The sequence below is a fragment of the Perna viridis genome, chromosome 1 (assembly GCF_037379345.1).
Source record: "Perna viridis isolate PV_CMFRI_1.1 ecotype Kerala chromosome 1, ASM3737934v1, whole genome shotgun sequence".
Lineage (NCBI taxonomy): Eukaryota > Metazoa > Mollusca > Bivalvia > Mytilida > Mytilidae > Perna > Perna viridis.
The window spans coordinates 36,071,930-36,099,020 of record NC_142445.1 but is presented as its reverse complement, the minus strand read 5'-3'; the positions used below and the strand labels follow the sequence as shown (position 1 = coordinate 36,099,020).

Here is a 27,091-nt window from a genome sequence, read left to right as displayed (position 1 = left end):
CTATGATTGGTCATATTAACTGCCTTTTTCCATGTTACATTTGTAAAAGACTGACTTTGGATTTTATCTTGTTCACTGCTGCTAAAGCAAATAATTCTTACACACATATGAAAAGCCTTTTGAAAAATAAGGTAGTGGATAAAAAATCTTTGACAGTACTAAAATGATTAATTGGTAAGAGTGAATAACCTAAATATCATCAAGAGTCCCCATGAATGTCTAGATTTACAGATGTGCAGGACTTCCTTGCACAAGTAATTATATTTCATATTTTAGTTCACCTTGCCAAAGGCCATTTGAGCTTTTGCCATAAGTTGGTGTGGTCATTGTTTAACAAGTTTTCAAAACTCTTCTCCTCTGAAACTGATTAACAAATTAGTACTAAACTTGGTATGAATGTTCCTTAGGGTATTATGCATAGAACAGATGTGGTGACTTTTGATCTTTCTACATGGCTGCTGTTACTAAAAATAGAACATTGGGGTCAGACAGAAGTTTTCCCATATATATCTGTAATTTAAGTTTAGCAAAGTTCTGTAATGGGTGAAAGTGTTCAGAATGACGAGATCTATCTGGTCAAATTTTCTTGTAAATTTGTTAAGCCATATTGGAGTTATTGCCCTTTTTTCGGTGTTTTTTTTGGCTATTTTTAACATCATTACTTTAAACAAATCTTCTCTGACACCAGTTGACCATTTGGGACCAAACTTGGTATGAATGGTATTCTGCATAGAACTGATCTGGGTATTTTTGATCTGTCGAAAAATCTGGTAGCTGTTAAAATCGAACATTTTTGGCATATATTTCCAATACTGTTAGGTTCAGCCAAATTCTTTAATTTTTCCTGAATGATCCATATTATAAGGCCTACAAAAGTCTGCATCAGATCAAAGTCGTCAGACAACTTGTACAATTAATTGCCTTTGAAAGATGATAAATGACGGTTTCTTTTACAGTTTTCAGCCAATATATATCTTATAAAAACTATGATAAATAGAAACTTTCAATTGATGATAAGACCCTGATTAAATGTATTACCAAAGTCTTCTTGGGGTCAAATGGCAAAAATGCAATCAGTTGAGCAATTCAGGCGCCTGGGAACCTCTTGTTATACAGATTTTCTCCTTGATTTATTGCTATTTTCAACACTAATTTTAAATTTTTTTGATTGGCGGATTGATATTCCTGTTGTGACGTTTTGCCAAGATAAAGTCCCAGACACTCCGAGTGATATTACCGAATTTAAAAGTTCACAGTGTGAAATATTGAAATTAAACTTAATAAAATGTTTCCACTCTGAAATTAAATGAGCTAAACATTCGTCTGAGCCTTGATAAGTATAGCAGTCTACCCTGAAACCACTAAATGACTGCAGCAAGTAGTCTCATTGTAAAACTTGGCCATAAGTTTCCACCGTGAAACCATTAAATGAGCTAAATATACATAGATCCTTGATAACAAAGAAGTCTGAAAAAAAAACGAAAACAAAAAAAAAGACAAACAAACGGATGTGAAAAGGAATGAAATGATAGTTGGTAATTTGCAACTATGGATAATTATCTTAAGGGTGTTAATAAGAATTTTGTAGTATAAGGCCATGTACAGAAACTCAAAATTCGACTTTCATTGAAAGAAAGAAACGTAACCATTTTTGTATCACAAGCGAAAAACTTTACCTTTAAGTTATAGCGCACGCAATGATAATGTTTAGGGGGTAGATTTGGACTTGCAATCCCAAGGTAATTTACTGGAGAATTGAGATGCAGAATTCAATATAAAGTTAAGCTTTATTATGATACATTTACGACGGATATTTCATATGCAGTGATTATTACTTTTATTTTCAAATTACATCTTACCACTAGTTGCTCCCTGCTCCCGTGGAAATGTATTGAAGGATGCCTGCAAAATATATTATCTAGACTTTGCTCTCTCTCTTCAACACCACCATCTTGACCTATAAATATCAGAGTTAAGATAGAAGTTTTTCTCGTTCGTCGATTGAATGTGATTATAATATTAACGAGAAAAACTTATTTCTTAACTATTTGATTCATAATCTATGTATCGTCAATTATCCATTTACATCTTCAATTTTCAACCCATTCGATATCGTAATCACTTGGCGTCTGTCGTCGTCGTCGTTAACAAATTTTCAAAACTCTTTTCCTCTGACACCACTTGACTAATTGGATCCAAACTTGGTATGAATGTTTCTTGGGGTATCCTGCGTAGAACTGATGTGAGGATTTCTGATCCGTTGAAAAACATGGCCGCCGTTACTAAAAATAGAACATAGGGGTCAGACAGTAGTTTTTCGCATATATCTCCAAAACCGTTAAGTTTAGCCAAATTCTGTCAGAATAAAAGTGTTCAACATGATGATATCTATCTGTGGTCAAATTTTCATTTTAATCTGTTAAGCTATGTTGGAGTTATTGCCCTTTTTCGACGTTTTTTTCTATTTTGAATGTTATTTCTGTCAAAATTCTTCTCCTCTGACCCAACTTGACCAATTGAAACCAAACTTGGTATGAATGTTCCTTGGGATATCCTGCATAGGTGCATAGAACTGATGTGGGGATTTTGATCCATTGAAAAACATGGCCGCCGTTACTAAAAATAGAGCATAAGAGTCAGACAGTAGTTTTTCGCATATATCTCCAAAACTGTAGGTTTAGCATAATTATTTTAATTGCTGAAATGACCCTTATTATAAAGCCTTCAAAAATATAGGACTTCGGGGATCAAAGTTGTCAGGCGACTCCTTGTAAGAGTTATTGACCTTGAAAGATGAAAAATGCCTTTTTTTTTACAGTTTTCAGCCAATATCTTAGAAAAATTAATAGTTAGGAAGAAACTTCCAATCGCTGAAATGATCCTTAAGACAGTCCTACTAAAGTCTTGAAAGACAAACTTTAACCAGGCGAGCGATTCAGGCTCCTGGGAGCCTCTAGTTTTAGTAACTATGGTGTTTCTAGAAAAGTATAGGATGCATATCCTGGCAGTAAACCAGGTTCACTAGCACGCTAACATTACAAAGAGTACTAAGGGTTACTCGTTCCTTTTAGATTCCTTTTTTCAAATCGGAATGTGTATATACTAGTACATAATGCGTATTTTTGCCTAGATTACGCTCTTTACGGTTTTTTTTACCTGTTTCGTTGTTTCTCATACTTATAATATATTTTATTTACCCTTAATTTAAATTTCATGGATAACAAAAAGAGCTGACCAGTTGAACGCTCTATTTCTAACATGGCTTATATCATAATTTGTATACGTCCAAGATGAGACGTATTATAGTATACCGTTGTCCGTCCGTCCGTCCATCGTCCACTCTTCGGACAATAACTCAAAAACACTTTCACCTACTCTTATGAAACTTTTGTGAATTGTTCAGATCTATTGACGTAAGTTCCCTTTCGATTTTTATAAATTTCAGAGTTGTCGTTTCCGCGTTATGAATTTTTGCACTTAAAAGAAGGGGGGATTTTTCAAGTTTTCGCACAATAACTCAAAAACACTTTCATCAACTTTTATGAAACTTTGGCGAATTGTTCATACAAGTATCTAATGAATTAAGCTCCATTCCGGTTAGTGTAACTTGCGTTTCCGTGCTATGAAGTTTCACTCTTTAAAATAGTCGGAAACGACCAAGGAGATTTTATTCGTTGAAAAATCGTTGAATACGGACCATTTGTTGCGATGATCAACTAATAAATATAAAAGGTACTTTGTAACCATGTAAGAAAAGTGTGTTTTGAACAAGATAGAAATGTATTGGTGAAAATCAAGACAACAAACTTAGTTAAATTTGAGGTAACCTTAATGGTGCCAATTTTTTAATGCATATTTTTTTGGGTATTTGACAGGGCTCACAGTATTTCTAGTTAATCAAATAAATTCATTAAAAGCATATCGACAAGTTAAAATGGCAACGTGATTATCATGCGCTTAAAGCGCAGCTCTTTATTGTTCTTGACCAGACACCATTTCACATATTTCTCAAAAAATGGATTCATAATGGACAGAAAGTGGGAAAAAACACTTCCGGGTAGGCTTATCAAACAGCGAACGAATTGGTTTACTTTTTATATATGATATAAAATACATTCACGAATAAAGAAAAAAGAACTGAGAAACAAAAACTGTCGTTTGTAGTTTATATTAGGAACCATCACCCTATGGTGTAGTTTCGCGATGGCCCTTCATTAAAACAAAGTCAGGTTTTTATACCTCAGTTCCAATAATGCAAAAAAAAACGTTATGAAATGAACAGGTAACTGAAGTTATTGTCATTTCAATGAAAGCACGAAAATAGTTGAAAATATGTAGAATTCATCGGTTCTAAATAAAACATTTGATATTTAAAACGTCACTGTAACATCTTTCTCAAACATTTTCAAGCTTCTAGAGGAAATGACCGCTACGATTCAATCAGAATAAATGTAGTTACGTTGATGCAGTTTATTGAAGCATATTTTGTCACCGTCAGGACTGAGAAGCTTGTTGTCATAATCACACTCCCTGTCCACCAACTCCACTCCGTCATCGTCAAGCGTCCACCTGACATTGTCACCTTGTTTGTCATGGTCAGAGCTTGCCATCCTGACTGTTTTCCTCTCATGTTTCTCCAGATGACGTCAATCCTTGTCACCGACAATCGCTGTTGATAGTTTGACATTGTCATCGTCGTGGGTTTCTTCTCGAGATTGGTCATGATCAAATTTCTGTTTGGTTGTTGGATTCAGATCAATGGCAATGTAGTGAGTCTTCAACGTGGCACCGTCATCTACTTCTACATCGGCACAAAGCTGAGTTTCCATGCGCAGAGGTACATCTACAAGTTTCCACGCGAGAATTGCCAGTTTGTCATCGTCATCTTTCGTCTGCTTGGGTGCTATGACATCTGATTACAGCCGTTGACGTTTCGCCGATTGGTCATTCTCAAGTAAGACGTCCAATACCAACGGGTAAACACTGTCACATACAGTTTCCCGACAGATGTTGTCACTGTCAAGTGTGACCTCCATTTTCCTTTTGTTGTCACCTGCATGGACTCGATGAATCAACAGAGCTGCAGTCTCATCTGGTTTGGGTTCATCTACAAAACTGGCTATCAGAACATTCTCATTGTGCATTGTTACCTACAGCCCTTCAAGAACAATTGTCACTTGATCTTGGACAAGTGCAAATCTCTGATCCGCCGTTGCCTACCTGGCATTTGCAAGTATTGACACTACCGGGTGGTCAGCTGCAAATGGCAGTTGATTCTCTTGGACTAAAGTCACATGGTCAGCGGGTTAGATATTCACAGTTTGGTCTTACAACATCATTTAACATTGAATGTCTAGTTAGAAAAGAGTTTCAATTAAATCAAACACATTCTTGTACAACATGTATAGTGAGTTCTTGGCATGAACAAACGCCGAGAGTTTCTGGAAAGTATGCTTGCCTACAAGAACATACATTTTCGAGATCAGAAGAAACAGTTGGGCATATTCAGGCCCGCTTACTTCTATAATTTCTATGATATTTCTTTAAAACAGATCAAAGTTTCCGAATTATTTTATGAGTTCTTGGACGGTTGCATAGTGGACCATTTCATTTTGGTGTACGATTTAAATCTCGAATCGCTGATCCACCCATCCCTACAACAACTGCGTGTCTGTCACGAAATCTATGTCGCTCATGGTTGTGTCGCCTTCTCCTGTTTCTGCGTTGCGATCTTTGGTCACGACGGCAGTTACAGGGACTTTCAAACTGTAAGGCATTGTTAATAGCCCAATCGGTCAGATGATATTGTAATAAGCTAGATGGAAACGGGATGTAGAAAATCAACTGTCCACATCTGCAAAATTGAAAAAATAATTGTCTTCATTTATAAAGATATACTCTACAGTAAGGTTTTGTATTCATGATTATAGAGATTCCCCTGCAGTAATAAGAAATGTAATTTAGACATACAAAAAATTGGAGCTTTAACGAACAATTTAAATCTAAATTTTACCGTCGACGATTGAGAAATAGTCTAAATCAAGAATAGGCGGAAGGAGATTTTAAGAATCGATCGGCCATGCGTTCTGTAAAAAACTTAAAAATGTGAAATCGCAGGAAAAACTTTCTCAGAATTTTAACCATCGCTCGGTTATAAAATACCGTGCATTTTATTCATTTGCTTGGGATCGGAAAAATCAACTACATTATTTTGACGAATTATGTGTCTTTAAATAAACAAAATAACTGATACAGTTATTTTTCAGTTAAAAGAAAAAAAAGCTAGAGACACAAAGATGGCAAAACTTAACAATTCAAAAGAGCAAACCACTATCTGTTAAACAGATTGCGTGGATAATTCATATAAACTTTTACGATTACAGCAATTTAATCGTATTTATTATTAGGACGTGCTCGTGGCTCATTCGAATATTCCTTTCTGAAAAATGATACCAAAATGTCTCCTTAAGTTCTAACAAATAGAAATTAAGTTTTTTTGTTTGATGACACGGATGTAATTTTCAAGTACCTGTCGTAAATGTAGACGTCATCTTTTCCACCACGGAGCTTGCTCCATATTTGTGTTTCATTTGTGTCCTGATAGACTGGGAAATGTTCCGTGTTTACTCTACTTGTAAGCTGTACAATGTGGTCAGCGGCTTCCTTGGCGTTGACAATCATGAAACTTATATCGGTACGCCCTTGGTTGGCATACTCTTGTCTCATGGCTTCCAATCTAGATTAAGAAAATGTGTCTGTGACATGTAGGAAATAAGCACGTCAAACGTATTCCAGTGCTTTGGTCAAAAACACATGGAACGTTATGATGTATCAATCTGCACAATGAGAACTGATTTGTTCACCCTGTCACAGTTTTGTTATCGACGTTAGACTAGGCGTGGGTGTTTCTAGGAAGGCAGAGGACGCTTGTCCTAACCATGCACTGGGTCCATACTCCCAGTTTTCAGTGGAGTCCAGGTTACTCATAATTTAATTTATTTCTATGTAAGCGTTATTTTGGTTATGTTATGTTCTTTGCTGTGTGTGTCGGGTTTCCTTGTCTAGTCGAAACCTGGTTGCATTGACTTCCTTTAGATTTGTGACATTCTAACAACTTCTTGTGTTAATATGACAATTTCTAATTGAGCTGCAGACTTTGTCATGTAAACATTCGTAAAATAGGTTTGGTTCTTTGTAGAGTTTTGTAGCAAGACTTACTGAGCATGCATTTTTTTTTGTTCTGTTTTGTTTTGTAAACAGTAAACCAGATACCGGTTGTCACGGTAACTGAATTATATAATGTACTTACCCAGCCGCTTGCCGTTTACACATTGGTCATGTAGCCAACAACAGAACCACTACCGTTACATTGCCTCGCGTATGCAGCATTGGTTGGTCCCCATTCATGGTCCACACCGGAGGGGGTTGGCAAAACCGGCCGTATACGGTGGCAAGAAAGGTAGCGGCAAGCAACCCGGTCAGCATTTGGCCGAGGCCCCGCATTTTTTTCTATAAAAAATAATAAAATATTTTGAATGCACTCTTATGTTCTTAATCACTCTGAAGTAATGTAAAAGGCTTGAAAAAAATATCCGAGCAGATACAAGTAAGTAAATTGCATTCAGTATTTGAATAATGCGGTTTGTACCGCTTAACTATTTTAGGTATTATCTCTTTAATGATCACAACCTATCTGGTCATGGAACTGTAAGTGTGCTTTCTTGTGGTCATCCTACAATCGTCTAAGCTACTAGTATTCAAATTACAAAGCTGTTCCACCAAACAGAAACAAAAGGAAAAAATTCGTACTTTTTATGTCAAAGAAGAATGGTTCTAAGCTTCTGCGCAAAACAATATCCGCTAAAACTAGCTTTCTAACTCTCATATGCATTTAGCTTGGTCCCTTTTTATAGAATTCTCATAAATAATGTCTGTATTGTCGTGGGTTACATCGCTTGAGGCAATTACAACTGAAAACGTTGGATTGAAAGTAAAAGGATCAATTTGTGGAAACCCAATTTTTTTCCAACGTACTGTCTGTCTGTGCACCTAATCAATGTAGTTCAATGTCAAATTTCTATTCGTTCTTTGCAGACGTGTACGTGTACCCGATTACCCGATCCAGGGTTGTTTACAACTGATAACTTTATCTACTTACACTAAGTTTGTAACAGAAACTATTTTTTTTTTGCTATTAGCTTCGGTAAAGAATATTTTTGAAGTTTTAGGTATTCGTCGATCTATTGACGAAATTCTAAACAAAGGAAAACAAAAAAGACAGCTCGTCTATATACTAGCTTTACAAAGATATATTAACTTACAACGACACCTGAAAATTAGATTAATTATTTATGCTTCAAATTGCAATTTTGAGTTACATTGCACTGATTTCATTTGCACGGGGATATTTTTTTTCTTAAAAACCCTCTATGCAATATGTTAAGCTGACACGAGCGATAATCATAACTTTTCCATACTTGATTCTTACAATTTTGACTTAAAATTAATTTCTTTTATTTCGTTATTGTGCTCTTTTCAGCGTCTTGAAATACAATTTTTTGTCCGTTCCAAGGCTTGCTCAGAACGATCGAGCATGTCAGAGGCGGATACAGACAATATAAAAAGAGGTGCCAAAGCTATCTTTTGACCATTTTGACAAATATAACACATAATTAACAACATTTTCCATTAAAAAGGGAGCTTTTACAAGCCCAATAATCTCTCCCTCTTGGATCCGCCACAGCATGTTCGCAATAATGGGGGAACTACTTACAATAGTGCATTGATATTTTATAAACTTCCTACCTATAACTGTCACCTCCTTCACAAACTGTTTAAACTTGACACGAAATAACTTTATTTTGTGAGATTGGACACCGACTGCACAGTACCTGCAAGTTTCACAATTTATACCACAATCTACGTGATATGAATATTTAACAGTATAAAGATCAACTGATATGTGCGCACATGAACAGTATGTCCTTCATATTTTTTTTTTCAGATAATGAATAAACAATCTGTTTTCAACTATCTGCATGGTGGAAGTGTACCCGGCCATGTTCCAAGTTCGGGAGGTCGTTTATTAATCCGTCGATCCCCGTGATTTGTGAGACTTATCACACATTGGTAAAAATGGAAGTTGAACAGCTACTCCGTAATGTGCGAAAAGAAAAAGTGTAGCTCTGTGTCGGAACAGTACGTCTCAGCAGATTGGCATTCCGCCCTTTAAGTTAATTATTGCTCCAATGGGCAAATAAAAATATACACTTAAGCGTGTCGATCTGCGATCTGGCACTAAGCAGTGTCAATTATTTAGTGAATGCACGAAATATCTGCCAATATATTGGTGGATCCAGAAATTTATAAAATAGGGGGCTCCTACCTACGAAATTCCTGGATTTACCACTGCAACGAATAAATTAACACAATCAATCTTATTGCTCAATGTATATAGCGATGGAACTACAAGCTTGCCACTAGAGAAAAGAAAATTCAAGCGGATGACTGAGCAACTTGTTTTTTTTTTCATGTTTATAAAGTCACTAATTTCAAGATCAGACATCCGACTAACTGTTACTAGAAGCAGGGATTTGATATTTCTAGTATTATATTGTCCCTGCTAGTCCGAGATTTCTCTGACGCCTAACGGCTTGTTCGCCAGACAAGCTGAGGCCATGGGACGTCTGCGCTTGTCCCATATCAAAACACAGGATTTGGCTGGAAAGTCAAAATTCTTTAAATTTAAAGCAAGATTGTTATCTGTTGTTGCATGTACATCAGAAAAAAACTACTGACTTTGTTTCCAAATTTGCACATTGCTATTTTTTTTCAAGATTTCACTAAATATGACTCCGTGATCTTGAACTTCATAAAATTCAAGATCACGATATTTTGCTACTTTATTCAATTTCCTTTCTCAAAACACCAATTACTGCAGTAAGAAACAAAAACAATATTGTTAATAGTATAAGCTGTCATTGAATATCTAGTTTTAACTTTTCTGGAGTAAAAAATAAAAAAAATAGTAAATTTTAGTCTCGAAGCGCGCACTCTAACTGGTGCGTTAAATTCGTTTTTTTTATGTGGGACGAGCTCTGACGTCCCACGACCCCAGGTTGTCTGGCAAATCAGCCGTTAGACGTCAGAGCAATCTCGGACTAAGTCCCTGATAGAAGTTATCAAAAACTAGTCCTTGCATGTGTGATTAGTGCAGGTACAAATACTAGGATACACAGCACTGAACAAACACCAACGCATGCTAATTTATTCATCACTACCTATAAATCCCAAAATTGCATAGATTTATTAATTTAAATTTAAATTGACCCCGTGCAGGTCCGAGTGTCAAAAGAATAGGCCTGCAGCAGCGCTAAGCTTGTCGTAAAAGGCGACTAAGTAGTGCTCAGAACCCTAGCCAGGGGCTAGGGCGCTCTGCCCACAGAGGAACTGGGATGTGTACCCCAGGTGGTGAAATGGGGTACCATGGCGTGTTACATGCTGGGGTTGTCGGGCTATAATACAGAAAACCTGACCGCAAACCATAGTGGACTGGTGCACCTGGTTGGGAAAGATGCCACGTTCCCCACACGTTAAAGAACCCTGTTGTGGTATTCGATAGGAGTAGGAACCTTTGAGCTCCGCCACAGGAGGCTAAATTGCCCGAACTTACCCACCCTCCCTTTTTCTAGTGGCAATCAAAATTTGTTCACCCGATTATCCTTATGTCCCATCCCTTTTTTCATTTCATCATCATCATTATTTCATGTCCATTTTATCATCAATTTTATGTTATGTTCATCGCCTGAATATAGCAGAGATATTGCTGCTCGGGTGTTAAACCCTAATAATCAATCAATCAATCATTAATTTAAATTGTAGAACACGTAATAAGATACTGCAATATAACTGTAATACATGCGTATTTATGGAAGTTTATTCTGACAATTTGAATTAAAAGTGCGTGCTTGCGCTCGCGAATAAAGTATCAGTGACGTCACACAGAGATTGTCACAATCGTTACTAGCGTTACGCTTGGTTACATTATGTCGTCGGTATATCACATGCGGAAGAACAACCCGCTAGTTAACATCAAGCAATTCTTCATATAAGAATGGAACGCATAAAGAACTAAAGACGTAAATACATTTGGCAACAGTGAATGGTGATGAACTTTGGAAATAAGGAAAACAAGTGATGAAGGTTATCTCCAGTGCAGTGACTGAATTAGATCAATACCAAAATACTATCAAACAATTATGACGCATGCCAAGTAATTTGAGACAAGTTGATGAGTCGTCTTCACATACTGTAGATGTATTCAAAACAATTTGAGTCTGTTCATTTTATAATTTTTTTTTCATCAAGAATTCGTCTGTACGATTTATCTACTTGGAGTCCGTTCAATATCCTGTAGGAAATGTGATGTAAACAAAGCCATGTGACCGAATCACATGTATTTGTTGTTAAATTGGTCGACCAATAGAATTAGCTTCTATTTTTGTACAGCCAATGTTAAGCCGAGAAATCTTCAGTTCTGAAAGATAAGAAATACTTCCTGCAGAAAGTAAACAATTGCGCATAAACGAAAACAAAGAAAGAACTGAGCAAGATAAGAAATGCCTTTTCTAGGACAAGACTGGAGATCGCCAGGTGATCAGTGGGTTAGAACAAAAGAGGGCTGGGAAAGGTTAAAGCTATGGAGAATAAAAGTATTCGAAAACCTTAACGAAAACATACTAGCAAGGTAAGACGTCATCATATTGATCAGCTGATTTCTGTTTACATTTTTCATAGCCTGCACCGTGCACATTACGTGGTCAATATAGCCTTAATTCGGTGATTAACACATAAATTCGTGTTGAAGTGTTTTTTTGCCTTTGAGCTAATGGAAGTATTATTTTGATATTGTTCGTGTTGTATCATACATTTCGAACGATTGAAAATTTACGGAATATATATATAATTATGTTAATATGATGAACTGTTTATAAAAGCTTACTTCTGCCATGTATGGCGGATTATATATTTATTTTAACTACAACTGATAATATGATGTCCGTAATGTAACTAAATCAGGATTTTTTTTCAGAGTGCATTAGCTTGACTTAACTGACTAAGTATATGGCCCAAAAACATGAAAACAATTAAATCATATTAAAATTATCGTCGAAAATCTTGTACAGATTTGTGACTTATTTGTAAACAGAAATTCCATAAAAAGGGACGGGGCGCTGATTTATGACTGGCTTGAGAGGGAGCACTCCATCGATTTTCATTTTTTCTCTACACAATCAACCAAACTTTTCGAGATCAAGGAGTCTCTTAATTATTAATGTATGGCGGATTATATATTTATTTTAACTACAACTTTTTATCATCGGATTTGCTAGGTACCGATAAGAATTTCAAAAGTTTACCGACGTTCTGTAAAAGCGTAACCCTGATGAAATGTTCCCCTTTGACTCGTTCGTGTACTATGAGCAATGAATGCATAAATAATACAAGAAGAGGCTCTCTTCTTTTTGTCTTTCAAGGGCAATTAATTTAACTAGGAGTTGTCCAACAATTTTGACTCAAGAAGACTTGGTAGGACTTATCATATTTATTATTTCAACAATTTAAAGAATCTGGCTAATTATAACGATTTTGAAGATATATGAGAAAAAACTTCTGACTGACTCCTTGTTCTAATTAAGTAACAACAACCATGTTTTTCCACGTATCAAAAATTCCTACATCAGTTTTATGAAAAATACCCTAAGGAACATTCATACCAAATTTTGGTCCGATTAGTCTGGTAGTGCCAGAGGAGAAAAAATTTTGAAAGAAAAAAATCAGTAAAAAATAGCAAAAAAAAGTCTAAAAAGGCAATAACTCCAAATGGCTCAAAAGATTAAAACGAAAATTTCATTACAGATAGATCTCATTATGTTGAACACTAACCATGGTCAGAATTTGGCTAAACCTACCGGTTTTCGAGATATATTCGGAAAACCACTATCTGACACCCTATATTCTATTTTTACTAACGGCTGCCATGTTTTTCGACGTATCAAAAATCCCCACGTCAGTTCTATGCAGGATACCCCAAGGAACATTCATACCAAGTTTGGTACTAATTTACCATGTAGTGTCAGAGGAATAGAGTTTTGAAAAATTGTTTAACGACGACGACGACGACGTACGCCAAGTGATGGCAATAGCTCACCTGGTTTAAAATTCATGTTTGATTTGTGAATTCGAGCTGGTTGAATTAGCATGTGGAGATCTAGTGTACCTTTTCAGGAGGGTATACTTAAAAAAACATTCACGGCTTTCGAAAATGTCATTGTGTTTACCCAAACGACTCTCAATCCAACAGTTAGCCGGAATAGGCACTAGACTCGCGAGTTTGCATTTAATCATCATTCAAAGATCCAATGCCCTTAATGACAGTATCTTTCTTCATAAAAAAACGTTAAGGCGAGATGAGAAAGCTATCTTTAAATATGCTAAGTTAATTTCAGGTTGATCCGCCTGGCTATTCTAAATTTCGAAGGAGAAACCGACAATGATCCATGTAAGCACCAGCCAAGAATACACTTCATCAAAACAATGTCGAGAGAGGTAGGTGAAAAATATGAAAAATATCCCGTACAAGTGAATGAACAAAATAAAAAAAATGTTAAAATGACATCGCCATTGAAGTTTGTGAGAATGTGATAGACAAGTGGACATGGAGGTATGAACAACATTGGTATTATTTGTGAGCTTCAAAGATCGATGTTCTGAGAAGTGGAACGTGCATGAATGGCAGTGAAAATATACGTAATTGCTCGGAAAAATATACATATGCTTTTAATTTATTACTTCCCTGTTTTATAACAAGAAAATGCAATCTTGGTATGAAGATTATCACTTGAAATGTTGCTATGGGCAGAAAATTGCATCTACAACAGAAAAATATAAAAAGCTTAATTTCTTTTGATATGGTCAATCTTTATTCATATAATATAAATAAGCTGCACATATCAGATAAAACGTGGAAAACAAACCTTTCAACTTGTCAAGTTCCTTTTCGTCCATCTCCCTTGGTGGAAATTTACTTACGGGAAAACCATGGTATTTTTTTCAAGATTGGCGAGGGTTCAGCTTCACAATTATTTAAAATGTAAATGTGTAAAATAGTAATTAAAACATTATAGTCATCCCAGACGTCCTGGATAGTCTATATTCCAATACTTCAGACATTTTGCTTACACGGGAAAAAAAACCAACTATTTCAAGCTGTATCGATAACTTCTCCTGGTTGCTCATATTTCTAACCTAAAATTTCAGAGAAAGGTAATGACAACTTTGAGTGAATCGTTCATTCTTTTGGATATGACCGGTGCAGTTAAAGATATTAGGAGATTTAACTATGTCAGAAGGGTGAGTAACTATATCAGAGGAATGAAATGAAACCCAAAAGAGAATATACCGTACTTGCTACTTAGTTCAGCCGGAAGATGTTTGTTATTACAGTAAATTAAATGTGCCGTTGTTGCAGCTTAAAGACTACACGGGTTACTGTCAATGCATACGAAAAAAGTGTGTATCATTTTTCTGAGGCTGGTATAATTTTCTGTGTGATTAATGGGCTGAATCACGGAGGCTTCCTCCCACCACAGGGACTTAGTCGAGTTGCATATTTGATTGTGGGGGCAAACCCCTCTGGCCGAATATGGCGTAATTGGCAACTATAAAGAAAACATCACTAGGTTACTTTGTAGTAGCAAATTCAATAAAAACTTCCAGAACAGAAACCGAGGAACTTTAAAAATGTACTTATGTCTTGGCTAACGACTCTGACATATTGGTGGTTGCAGTAAGTTCATTATTGCTGATTGGTGTACTCTCAATTAACTGATCCCCAAAATTAGAACAAACAAACACACAGACAAATGAGCAACAAAATAAAATGACCTTAATCATGCTCACAGATAAAAGACACCACCTTATACTTAACGTTGTAATGTATTACAAAATTATAAGGCGATAAATTACATCATTTATGATTATTTTTTAATTTTACGTGAAAACCGGAAATTGCTATATTTTAATTCCTTGTGGAAAGAGGAAACACTGTCATATTACAAGAAGAAAACATTTTTGTAACACAATACAGTGAAATAAATACAGTGAAATCGGTTTAATCAAATGAAATTGGAAACCTGTCTAAACCGGACTAAATTCTGTCTGAAAGGGTTTTGATTTGAACAATATTACAGTATTTAACTTCATGCATGTTCAACAAAACCCCATTTTTTTCCTATTTAGGTTCTACAGATATTATTAAACAAGAGTTTGGTGAATATGTCTGGAACATCACAGAAATACATATTCTCTATTTTAGAGGAAATGGTCAACCAAGGTAAGTGTTTAAACGATAAGAAAGGTCTTGAGATCAGTGGCGCATCCAGGATTTTAGATTACGGGGCGCACAGTAAAAAATATCGCCGAGCCGAGCGGAGCGATGCGAAACATTTTTTTAAGTTAAATTTTGAAATATTCTTTATTTAGAGTATGTGCAATGTAGATATCTTTTGTGGTAAAATTAGCGAGAAATTAAAGTTTCAACCTAAAACCGGCTTAATCTACCCCTGACAACCCGGGACATGCTTTACAAATTTTAGGGTGGCGGGGCGGACGGCCGCCACGCCCCCGCCTGAATCCGCCCATGGAGATGGTAATCATGATCGAATGAATACGAGGAAAAGTTCAGGGAAGTTTTTATTTCTATTTAATCTAAAAGGAAGGTCTTAAGATTGTAATTATGATTGAATTAATACGAGGAAAAGTTCAGGAAAGTTTTGATGTCTATTTAATTTTTAACTGCAAGATACATGTATGCACGTATAAGAACCAAGTGTTACAAACAAACAATGAACAATTGTGGTGATTTCCTGCTTAAAATGACCACATTGTAAAACAAAGGCCACTAAAAACATAAATAGCAACAATCTTAAATGGGTAAAAGTAAACAAATCAAAAATGATTCATTGATACAGAAGCAATTGATAACACAAAATGACAAACACATTATATAAAGCCACGTCCTGTTAATTTGGTTATTGTATGTTCTTTGTTGTGTCTGTTTTCCGTGTCTGGTCTTTATCCCTGCATTGCATTCTTTTGATTTCCGCTAAAATCTTAGTTCCCTTGATTGCTTCTTAGCAAGAAAGCAATACAATTTTAGCTTCCCTTCTTTCGGAATCAAGTTAAGATCTGTTTAAAATTTTTGATTATTCAAATACACTTTCCAGTAATCCCTGAAAAACCTAAACAAATCTAGCTCACTCAGGGAAGCAATGTCAGAGATATAAGATAGAAATAAAAATATGGAAATGGTAAGAATAAACCATATGAATGATTTTTTGTTAATTATACATTTTACCTTATAATTACTTTGTCATATGAAAATTGGCATAAAGTACTGATGCATCAAAACAGAATCACAGTAGTACAGAGACATCAAAAGTTCATGATCTAAACATGAGAACAGGACACAGAGAAAATCTACATGCACAATGAAGACAACAGAATAAAATGCATTTACTGTTAAAGTATTAATTTTCGCGGTGTACTAATTTTCACTTTTATCACGGTGGACAGAAAAGCAAGAAAAATTGATAACACTATAGAACGCTTATCATTTTTTGAAGCGGCAATATTTGATACCTGCGAGTATGTTCCCTTAGCAGAATCCGCAAAAATAAATATGTTTACAGTACATACATGTATACAGTGCTTGGGAAAGAATTTTTCAAATGGACCATTTTCAGCATTTATTACAAGTTTTCAAGATGTTAATGGGACAGTTATTAACATACTAAGCAAAATCATGTAACTTTAATGGGCCATTTTCAGCAGCTTCAATAGGCATATGTCTCATGGCCCCCTGTCTTTCCCTTTCACTGCATATGTCTCATGGCCCCTGTCTTTCCCTTTCACTGCATATGTCTCTTGGCCCCTGTCTTTCCCTTTCACTGCATATGTCTCATGGCCCCTGTCTTTCCCTTTCACTGCATATGTCTCATGGCCCCTGTCTTTCCCTTTCACTGCATATGTCTTATGGCCCCTGTCTTTTCCTTTCACTGCATATGTCTCATGGCCCCTGTCTTTCCCTTTCACTGCATATAAAAAATGAAGTTAAGAAACACATGAAATTTGTTGTATTTATCATTGTGCCACACATTTCCCTTTCAGTGGTAAAAATAAAGAACAATACAAAGGTCATGTCAGACCTGCTTGATTGTGCCACCAATGCTCTAAACAATGGCCAATACACACACATAGGGTGTAACACACTGTGGAACAAACATATACTGGCTGTACAAAGGATGAGGAATAAACTTAGTGGTTGTAAAGGCATAACTGTAAGTTATTGTAGCTGTAGCTTATTTTCTCATGTTTAGATTAGCGTAGCACTCAAATCTTGATTTGTACTGTGGGATTTACAAACACATATGCTTGAACCAAGTAAAATACCTTGTTTTTATTTTAAATTTCACAAGAATTTTATGTACTGGTACGGCATGCATACCAACAAAAAATATTGGTACCGCACCAGCCATACCTGCCTTATCTGCCATCATGCACCAGATATTTGCTATCCACTAATCTAAATAAGCTACCAGTGCTATAAAATGTTGATTTTACATGGAAAAAATAATTTATATCATGTCAATTTGTTTCATTCTTATAGAGAAAAGACGATGGGAAAGCGAAATTTTCAGACTTGCCGGAAGATTGTGTGCGCTGCATTTTGAACAGACTTTCAGATCATAAAGATATAATCAATACAGGAATGACAAAACATAACTTCTATGACATTACACAATCAAAGGTCATATGGAAACAACTCTGCTTCTTTCACTTCACTGACAGACAACTGCTTACTTTCGTGCCAGATCAACTTGGAATCGAAGAAGACTTCATTAATTGGAGAGAAATATACAGGAAGTGCTTTTTGTATGTATAAATAGATTTGCATTTATTTTATTCCTGCTTTGTCATAATGTAAGGTTAAATTTGACTTTTCATAGAAAGTTCACTAACACTCCTATCACATGTAGTCAAGTGCACCTTCAGGTAAGATCACATAAAACATGATCAATCTCAAATAATGTACCATTTTGATAAATCAACATCATTTGAGACACATAAAAATACAAAAAAGTGTGATTATAAGGAAATCATAAATATTTAAATAAATTTTGAACACACAAATCTATAGACTAGGACTAAGATGGAGGAACAACAAACATAAGAAATAAAAAAAATTATTTATTATGCTAATTGAGAGGGAAAAGTTTGAACCAAAATTGATTAATTAATCAACATGTAAGGCAGAAAAAAGATGTCTGTTATCTGCTACCTATTTGTTTTGTGCATAAAATAAATATTTGATAGGCATTTTGGCTCAAGAACTGTGAAAGTCTAGATTGTATCCCCATTATCTCAATGTAAAATGTTTTTGAAAAATAAAATAATTTCCCTACCTACTTAGCATATTTTTTCTTGCTGGTAGCAGGAAACAAAATTATAATTTTTTTTGGTCTATTGCAAACAATTCTTTTTTCTATAAAATTTCTGTTTACAGGAGGTATGGAAGGAAGGAAATATTTGCTGATATGTTGGCTATGTGTTTGCACTGTGATAACATCTTCTGGAAAGTAAGTTTCATCCCCTCCATTTTGCATATTCTTAACTAAAATCAAAACATGTTTTATTGTGCAAATACATTATTCTTACTTTCAAAACATATTAGTGCCATATAAGTTTTATCTTGACAATTTCGTGTTTATTACTAGTAACAATGCCTACAGGAAAAAACTTAAAAACTTAAAATAAAACTTATAGTGCATATGCATTTTTCCAAATATGTTAGTAGCATATACCCTTAAATTTTATTGACATTTTTGTGTTTATTGTAACTAGTATCAACATCCTTTAAATACAGAAAAAAACTTTAAAGAAAAAACTAAAAGCTGACATGAAATATTACCATGATGTGCAAATTAGAAAAAAAGAACTACCGGGAAATGCTTTCCTTTAACTTACTGGTAATGAACATTAAATTTATACTACTTACTGGTATACGTACATGTACAACAATAAAAACAAGAAAAATACAAACTAGTAAATATCAATTTTAATATGCTATATAATAAGGAAAATATTGTATAGCCATTCAATGTTTAAAACTTTTTTTTTCAATAGTCCATTGGCCATCCATGTATAAGCGAGGAGGAGCCTGCTGCTCGGATCTTATCTCCAGAGGCTTTCCTGAAACTTTATCATTTCTGAATTCCTGCTTGTGCAATAATGAAGATCTCAGCCATTGAACTTTCTACAAAGATCTGATGAATCAACGGATCTGACTTAATCATTAACTATTGTCTCAATGACATTTTGTGATATTTCTTTATTTTTTATATAGTTTGTTTTTTTATACTATTTTGAGAAAGAAATGTGTATTTTTTCGTGTGGTTCATTGATTAAAATTCCTTGCTATATCTTACCTAGGAATCCCAACTAAATTAATGACATGGTGCTCCTTGTGCAATTAAAAAAGAAGTATCCTTAGAAAAAAATGAGAATCTGAATAGTAAAATTGGGCATATTACAGCACATACAATAATGATGTTCAGGGAATGGAGTTGGCCTTCTGTTGATTAAATAACAATCAACAAAGAGCGTTGACTTGTCAACAGGAGTGTAGCTGCCATTAGGCAAAAAAGCTTTTGCCTGCACATAATTTTGCCAATTTTTTCAATTTTTTTTCCCCCAAAATTTTGAGATAAAATACATCCAGGAGAGGCATAAATGATGCTCTAAAACGCTATCTCAGCTCCACCCTGGACCTGCTGGAATTTTGCCTACACTTCAATTTGGCCTCAACTATGCGCCTGGTCAAGTTGGTAATATACTTTTACTAGAGTTTTTTTTTTTTTTTTATAAATGATGAAGTTTCATTTAAAAATCATCGTCATTTTTTGAAAAGGAGCTGTTTATAAAAACTTTTAATAAGGAATTGAATGAAAATTATTTAATTGTGGGAGAAGTTTATTTTATAACAATAACAAAAAAAACCATTTTACATTTTGAATCTCATATTGGATAGGAAAGGATTTATATATACAAAATTCATCCAAAAAATATATAACTTAACATTTATTTCAAAAGTAATTACAAAAACTGAAAACTTTAGATTTAGAGTTTAATGTTATTTATGAGAATATTGCATTTATTACAACATCACTATCCTCGCTCATCCTGATGATATCGAGAATTATATGCATTTTTCAATGATGTATATATTTTATACAAGAGTTTATATATTTCTTGCCATTTTATCCCAGATTGCTGTGATCAACCACCTACTTAATGTTGTCATAATTGCATTTATTATGTATATAATATGAGCATGTTTGAACTCTACAATGTGTAAAAAATAAGATTAATGTGTTCACTGACATATCTGTCATTTTTTTAAGAAAGATAATTGAATATATTTACAGGACATCTAAATTCCATTAAGAGGATGATGTTTTTCATGAATTTTTCCTCTATTGAAAATGCATTCAATTACCAACACCCTAAAATTTACAGATTTTGTTACTTTTGTCAGTGTCATAGTGAATTCTGTCATGATTTTATATAATCAATCTTGATGTACATATTGTTAAATTAAAAAAACTGTGTTGAAATATAAAGTGAACTGCATATGTTTGTGCAGTAAAATACACACCTAGCTCAGAGATTATTTGTTTGTATAGTGCAATCTTCATTTATTAGAACATTTTTGTCTTTCATTGTTATTGTTGGACTAGTTATTTTGTTTTTGTTTGACACCTGAAGAAATATATTCGTAAATATTTCATACTGTTTGTTACATTTTTACACAAAATTTAAAGGAAATTGGAAACAACTGATATTTTTCTGAAATTTTTTTACTAATTTTTTTAGAGCCTCTCTTGATAGAAACAGTTTATGGATTGTTTTTAATTTTTTACAGGTTACATGAAATATCCAACTTTTGGGCATTTACCACTTTGTGAATTGCGAAGCGGTTTCTGAACAAGCGTAAACTGTTCCAAAGTTGGTTATGTGAGCAGAACTTGGTAAATAATTAAATACAATCTTCATAATTCAATTTTTAATTGATAAATGTCCAAATTAAGATTTGTCTCTTCATTAAAGCCTAATCAAGTTTGGAATTATTTAAATTGCAGACTGTGGACCCATCAAGTTAATGTTGTTACAGTACAAAGTTAAATTATGGAAAATAACCTTGCCCAGATGAGAAATGAACAATAAAATTAAATCATTTTGCTCAGGAAAGTATATAAATTCAATATCATGATATACTAGTAATCAACACCAACATAGTCTATTTAGACAAAAATGTAAATTGAAGAAAGATGATCTAAAAAAAAATTAAAAGAATATAGCAAAAAGTACTAAAATCACCATGCTGTGTTAACTACCACAATTATAATCAAATGAATTGATCATTGACTTTGTTCTTATCTATTGAAGGAATAGATCATTTCTCTAAAAATTGGAAATGGTTCCTTTCAACTTTTTATCATTCAATTTTAACTGAAATTGGACTAATTTTAGAAGAATGTTTAACTGTAAATAAAAACAAAATATTTGGGTGGATACAGACTTTTTTTTAGGAATTTGTCCATTTTTATAAACTGGCATGAAGTCATATTGTTTTGATAAAAATCTGTTCTTTTCATTTCTACCTGTACCTTCAGTTGTGCAATAGTTTTTACTATGTACTATACATGTACTATGTATATAAGTGTTTTTGTGTGTGTTATTGATGTTAAAGTGCTTTGTTCTTTTATTGTTTCATTATGTGATATGTTGTACAAAATAGTGCTCATTTTATTATACATTTTCTTACCATGACATTTTTTTTGTTGTACTTAATACAGCATTTAATATATAGTTCCTCTTTGAATTTAACTTTGATTTAGGAAATAAAACTTCTTACTGATAACATCTATATATAAAATTACATGTTCTAATATTATGTGCATTAAAGCTCTTTAGACCACTGCCCTGGTAAAATAGTGATAAACATATGACCAACATTTCATGCAACAAATAGGCTGCTCCTATTCAAAAATATGAAGAAACTTATTAGAATCAAAATAAATCACAGGAGCTCCATTTTATTATTGTTTTACCATGGGCTGGCCATTTATGCAGTTATTTAACTGCTCGCTATCGTGTTAGGTAAAACAGTGTGACATAAATGACCAGCCTGTGGTAAAACAATGTTAAAATGGAGTTTCCGTAATTTTTTTTTTAAATAGATGGAAATGCAATTATAAATTTTAAAATGATTACCGGTAAGTTCCATAAAAGGAAAAATAGTCTTGTTATTCAGTAAAATGCATCAGGAAGTATATTCAATTTCAGTTTTTCTCAGATTTTTTTTTTTTCGCATTTCCGTCCCACATTAAATGCTGCATATAAAAAGTACTTCATTACTGCACATTGCTTATATTGAAGTCTTTCATGTTGTTAATAAGTAATCTCATAAATTATACTATCATGTTGCTTTTGTCTATTTTTTTATTCATATTTTATGAAGTAACAGTATCTTATGAACATGTAAAAATACCTAACTCTAACTAACCTACCATATACCAAACAAAATTAGATTAATTAAAAATTTACATCAATGACTGAATATTGGTACAACAACATTTACAAAAGGAAATTTGTAGACACACTACTAAATCTTGTCAGTTAGTAATCACCTTAATTTCATATTCTCTGCTTCATAAGTTGGTTGATCCTCACGTCCATCATGCTGGTTTTTTCTTGATTAATTAAAGAATTGCATAACTAAAACTTTTCAAACTTTGATAAAATGCTTTGTACAATTTCTGACTATTTTGTATATTGAATTAACTATTCCATAGCCATCATCCATTTACTTTAAAAATTAGAAAGTTTGTTAATTCGTAAAGTATATTCAAGGTTCAACATTCGTGTTTCAAAGTTTGCTGTTGTATCAAGCTGTGCCCTGCAAAACATTTATAAAAAAAAATTCGTTTCAGTCACATGTTCATTAGCTACTTGTTTCAGCCTTCATACAAAATGGTTATTTGTTTTTATAATAAAATATTTATAAAATTTCTTCTCTTAAATGGTAAAAGTTGACATAACAATTCAACAAAAATTTTAACATTTAAAAAATCAAAACAGACCTCTTATGGTAAAATGTTCTTGAGCAATAATAATAATGTCAAAATTGCACACAAAGTCTACATAAGTACCCCTGCACACAATTTAATTGTATTTCTAAAGAAAAACAAGATTTTATTTTATTCTGTGCTATGTTATTACAATTAATTCGAACTCAAATAAATCAAGTAATCTCACCAATTTAGGATATCTTACAATGAAAGTACATTTGTGCAGTGTATTATTCTGGTATTTACATAAATGAAACATTGAGATAAGCATATGTGTGTCCTACATCAGAAAAATCAAATTCTTATAACATCAAATTATACAGAATAGAAATTGATAAACCCAAAGATCAGAATATGCTCAGATTTAACAATTTTTTTCATAGTCATAACTATAAAAAAGAACACATAAAATTTTGAACATTCAAAGGGACATAATTACTTGCAATATAAAATGTAATCTTCTGGGTTTGCACTTAAAATACTAGTACCAGTAATTAAAAATAACAAATTAATGCTATGTAGGTATTTTGTTCGTGCTATCAAAACATATTTTGAGCTTTTTTTCACCAAAGAAAGAGATTAAGTATTTGTACTACCGGTATTCTAGTGCCCAGAAAAGAAAATCTTTACACTTCCTTAAATTGCAATATCAACCTTAGTTACATCTTAAAGACTGTCTCATGAACTCTAAATCTGACAACTTGTCTGGAATCAGTATACTTGAATCTTGGTAAAGCCATTCCATATTCATCAGTGACTTCTAAGCTGTCTTCAAACTTTGTCAGATACACTCAAGGCAACTCCTGCTACAGCCAATACTACACCAATATATGTTTCTGAAAATATCAGATATAAAATGTATCATTAAATAGAAGCAAGTAAAAAGCCTGGTTATTATCAAGTAGATGTATCATATTAGTATGATAGTACTCGGCACAATGAAATCATAAGTTATATATAGGAATGCAGCACGCCCTAATACTATAAAACTTGATAAAAAAATTCCTGGAACAGTTTTTCTCAACTATGTATGTAGCTTCCATAAATAGCCCTATCAAGTGTTCTTGTTCACTGGACAAAGACAATTAAAACAGTCCATTGTACTTCAGGTAAGAAATTCAAATGTCAGATTTAAAAATGAGAATATTTACCAATACTCTGGATTCTTTCTCCCAAGATATGACCAGATATAATTGTGAAGATAAATGTTAGTGAGTTGGTTACTGGAACAGCTACAGATAATTCTGAAATAAGAGAGGGCTACAGTTGTATTTTTTTTCATTTGGGAATTTTTATGTCTTTTTATGTCTTTTTTTTTCATTGTATGAATCAATCTAAAAGAATGTATCCTACAAAATACTTGTGCTGATTGATAAAAATCATTCCATGAAAATTGTAAGCTACATAAATATACAAAAAAAAAAAAAAAAAAAATTGAAACAAAGATTAAGAAAAAAAATTACAGGGTATTAACATCACACATTTCTAATCAGTCACCACTTCCAAGAAGTATTTCATAAGGAAAAATGTACCAAAAAGTATTTCACAAGGAAAAACAAAGGCAACATGAAGCATGGCATTCCCTCACTGTGTAAAAACTTGAGAATGTTTATACGACATTTGACCTTGAACTCAAACTGGTTTGAATTTAAGTACTTACCAACAGATGCAAGGGTTAAATAAAAAAGCACTGATCCAGATTGGTTCAGAAGAAAGGCTAAACAGTACTGAAAAAAAATAAATTGAAAAGTTAAATAAGAATACAAGTACCAAAAAATAATAACAAATGTAGTAAATGTGTAGAGAAAACCATCAACCAACTAGAATGATCACAACCTTTGTGATTCATGATATCAATTCAATGTTGCTACTAATAATGCATTCTTAACTTTGTATACCTAAATAAAGGTCCCTATTTGTGACAATTTATTTTTCAAGGTTTTCCCTTGTTATAAAATTAAATACAGATAAGTGAAAATAAATTGCTTGCCAAAATACAATTGTTTACTGTATCATAGGCATATTTTTCCTGTAATATCCTATAACAACTATGAAAATTTATCAGTTCAGTAATTTTGTTATTACCTTCAGTGACCGACGCACCTATATTATATCAATCTAATTAAAATTAGACCTATCATTTGTTCCATTCAGTCACTGAATGTACGATCTAACAACACTTCATTCTACTTTCTGTTTCTACCAGAAATATGATAAATATGTCAAACCAGATTTATATTGAAGGATATTTCAGGGCTGCCTTAGGTTTATTCTGTAACCCCTAAACAGAAAATTATTTTTTTTACCAGATTTATGATAAATTCAAGAATCAAACAAGACTTGATTTCAAGGATATTTCATTTCCTGAAGTATAAAGATCATCAGTTAAATGTCTTTATATAGAATACATGTACTTGTATGTACTGCCACTTCTGTAAAACAAGCACCTTACCAATAAAGGTATAATCAGGCCCCCGAAATCCAATTCACTGTTTAAAATCCCTCTATAAGCAGAAACTCTTTAAAAGAGGCAGTTGACACCTGTTTAAGGAATAAATTTGTAGAAAAACTATCTTCCACATGCATCTTTGTCATGTACAAAAATACAGGAGAAAGAAACAGCTCATAAGCATATTATGACTGTTCTACTATTCAGATTACAAGTATTGATAATAACTCATTTATTGGGAGGATACCAGGTACTTACTTTCCAGTTAGAAAATAAGAAGTACAGCTCTGCTAGAACCTGATTGACTTTGTTATTCCTTTTGATCTTTTCAACACCATGGCTCTCTTGCTTTATAAAAGGGTTTGTGCCACCCCAAAGTGTGGCCACTACCACAAACCATAGAACATTTGTCATATCATTTAAAGACCTGAAATATGAAAATAAAAGTTAATCAAGAATTGAGAACCTTAATTTGTTAGGTGTGAACCCAGAGAGTTTTACAAAGGGGTTACATGTTATTATTTATCATTTAGTGCCGAAATAATTCAAATATACCGCTACTCCAATTTACAAAATGCGGGTCATTCCAGAAGCTAGTCAAATATTTTTTTGTCAAAATTCAAGTATAATTTAAAAAAAAAAAAAACAGCCCCACAAATTCACTCTCCAAAATCATATGTCCATTTAAACAGCCAAGAAAAGCTTTGGACACTGAATATTAAATGGGATTACTAAAGGTCGTGGGTTTGATACCTGACCAGGAAACAATTAAAAATTTGATGAATGCATCCAGCAAATTATAAAATGCTTACATTGTAAATAGATGTTAAACCATAATTTAAGCTTGTATTGTGTTTACTCCAACTACTGTGGAACATAAAACCATAAAAATGAAAGTTTTTAGTGGGGTCAGATCCTTAGCTCTATGGCACAGTCAATGTTTAATCCCTTTTGAGATTAATAATAACAAAAATAAAAACTCCTGATGCTGCTGAAAAAATTATAATAATCAAAATAAAATTCCAGCCCCCTAGAAGAAAATAATCTGTGCCTAAAGGGATTAATAAGAAGAAAATGATCTGTGCCTAAAGGGATTACTAAATACACCTTAAGAGCTACAGTTCAGCAGGTACTCCAACAAACTAAGAGCTTCATTCGTCCACACTTTATTGTTTGGATGACATCAAATCAGAATATAGCTAAGTAGACAACTGTTCCTGAAATCGTAACTCAAATACCAGGAATATTTGGTTAACTTAGTGTGTCAGCTTTTTCTGAGTAATGTCTTATGAAAGAGAACTATAATCTTTGACTTTTTGGCAACTTTATATAAGTTATTATAAACACGAAAATTTAGTAACTTTACGCCTCCAACTTTCACTTTCACTTT

General features: G+C 33.5%; 3 protein-coding genes across 4 annotated transcripts; 1 reads left to right on the top strand and 2 right to left on the bottom strand.

Annotated features, from left to right (window-relative positions):
- Window positions 1-4,080: 4,080 nt before the first annotated feature.
- Window positions 4,081-8,962, bottom strand: LOC148628558 (selenoprotein Pb-like). The gene is made up of 4 exons (XM_088590131.1): window positions 8,806-8,962; window positions 7,310-7,509; window positions 6,530-6,736; window positions 4,081-5,854 (listed from the first exon to the last, which is right to left on the bottom strand). Exons 2-4 carry the CDS (start codon window positions 7,501-7,503, stop codon window positions 5,608-5,610), a joined length of 648 nt encoding a protein of 215 aa, XP_088446257.1. The 5' UTR covers window positions 7,504-7,509; window positions 8,806-8,962; the 3' UTR covers window positions 4,081-5,607.
- A 2,570-nt stretch (window positions 8,963-11,532) lies between these two features.
- On the top strand, window positions 11,533-22,608 carry LOC148628557 (F-box only protein 25-like). Its single transcript, XM_088590117.1, has 8 exons — window positions 11,533-11,746; window positions 13,509-13,608; window positions 14,320-14,412; window positions 15,301-15,394; window positions 17,230-17,399; window positions 17,729-17,994; window positions 18,626-18,698; window positions 19,246-22,608. Exons 1-8 carry the CDS (start codon window positions 11,619-11,621, stop codon window positions 19,330-19,332), a joined length of 1,011 nt encoding a protein of 336 aa, XP_088446243.1. The 5' UTR covers window positions 11,533-11,618; the 3' UTR covers window positions 19,333-22,608.
- LOC148628556 (transmembrane protein 234 homolog) lies at window positions 18,626-27,088 on the bottom strand. 2 transcript variants are annotated; one of them, XR_015923867.1, is made up of 6 exons: window positions 26,809-27,088; window positions 25,960-26,128; window positions 24,913-24,979; window positions 24,404-24,496; window positions 23,907-24,088; window positions 18,626-23,080 (listed from the first exon to the last, which is right to left on the bottom strand). XR_015923867.1 is itself a non-coding variant. In XM_088590144.1 (5 exons), exons 2-5 carry the CDS (start codon window positions 26,113-26,115, stop codon window positions 24,024-24,026), a joined length of 381 nt encoding a protein of 126 aa, XP_088446270.1. In that variant the 5' UTR covers window positions 26,116-26,128; window positions 26,809-27,088; the 3' UTR covers window positions 18,626-24,023. The 2 variants fall into 2 exon arrangements, 1 of the variants encoding a protein (XP_088446270.1); XM_088590144.1 differs by having other exon boundaries at window positions 18,626-24,088.
- Between the last annotated feature and the right edge of the window lie 3 nt (window positions 27,089-27,091).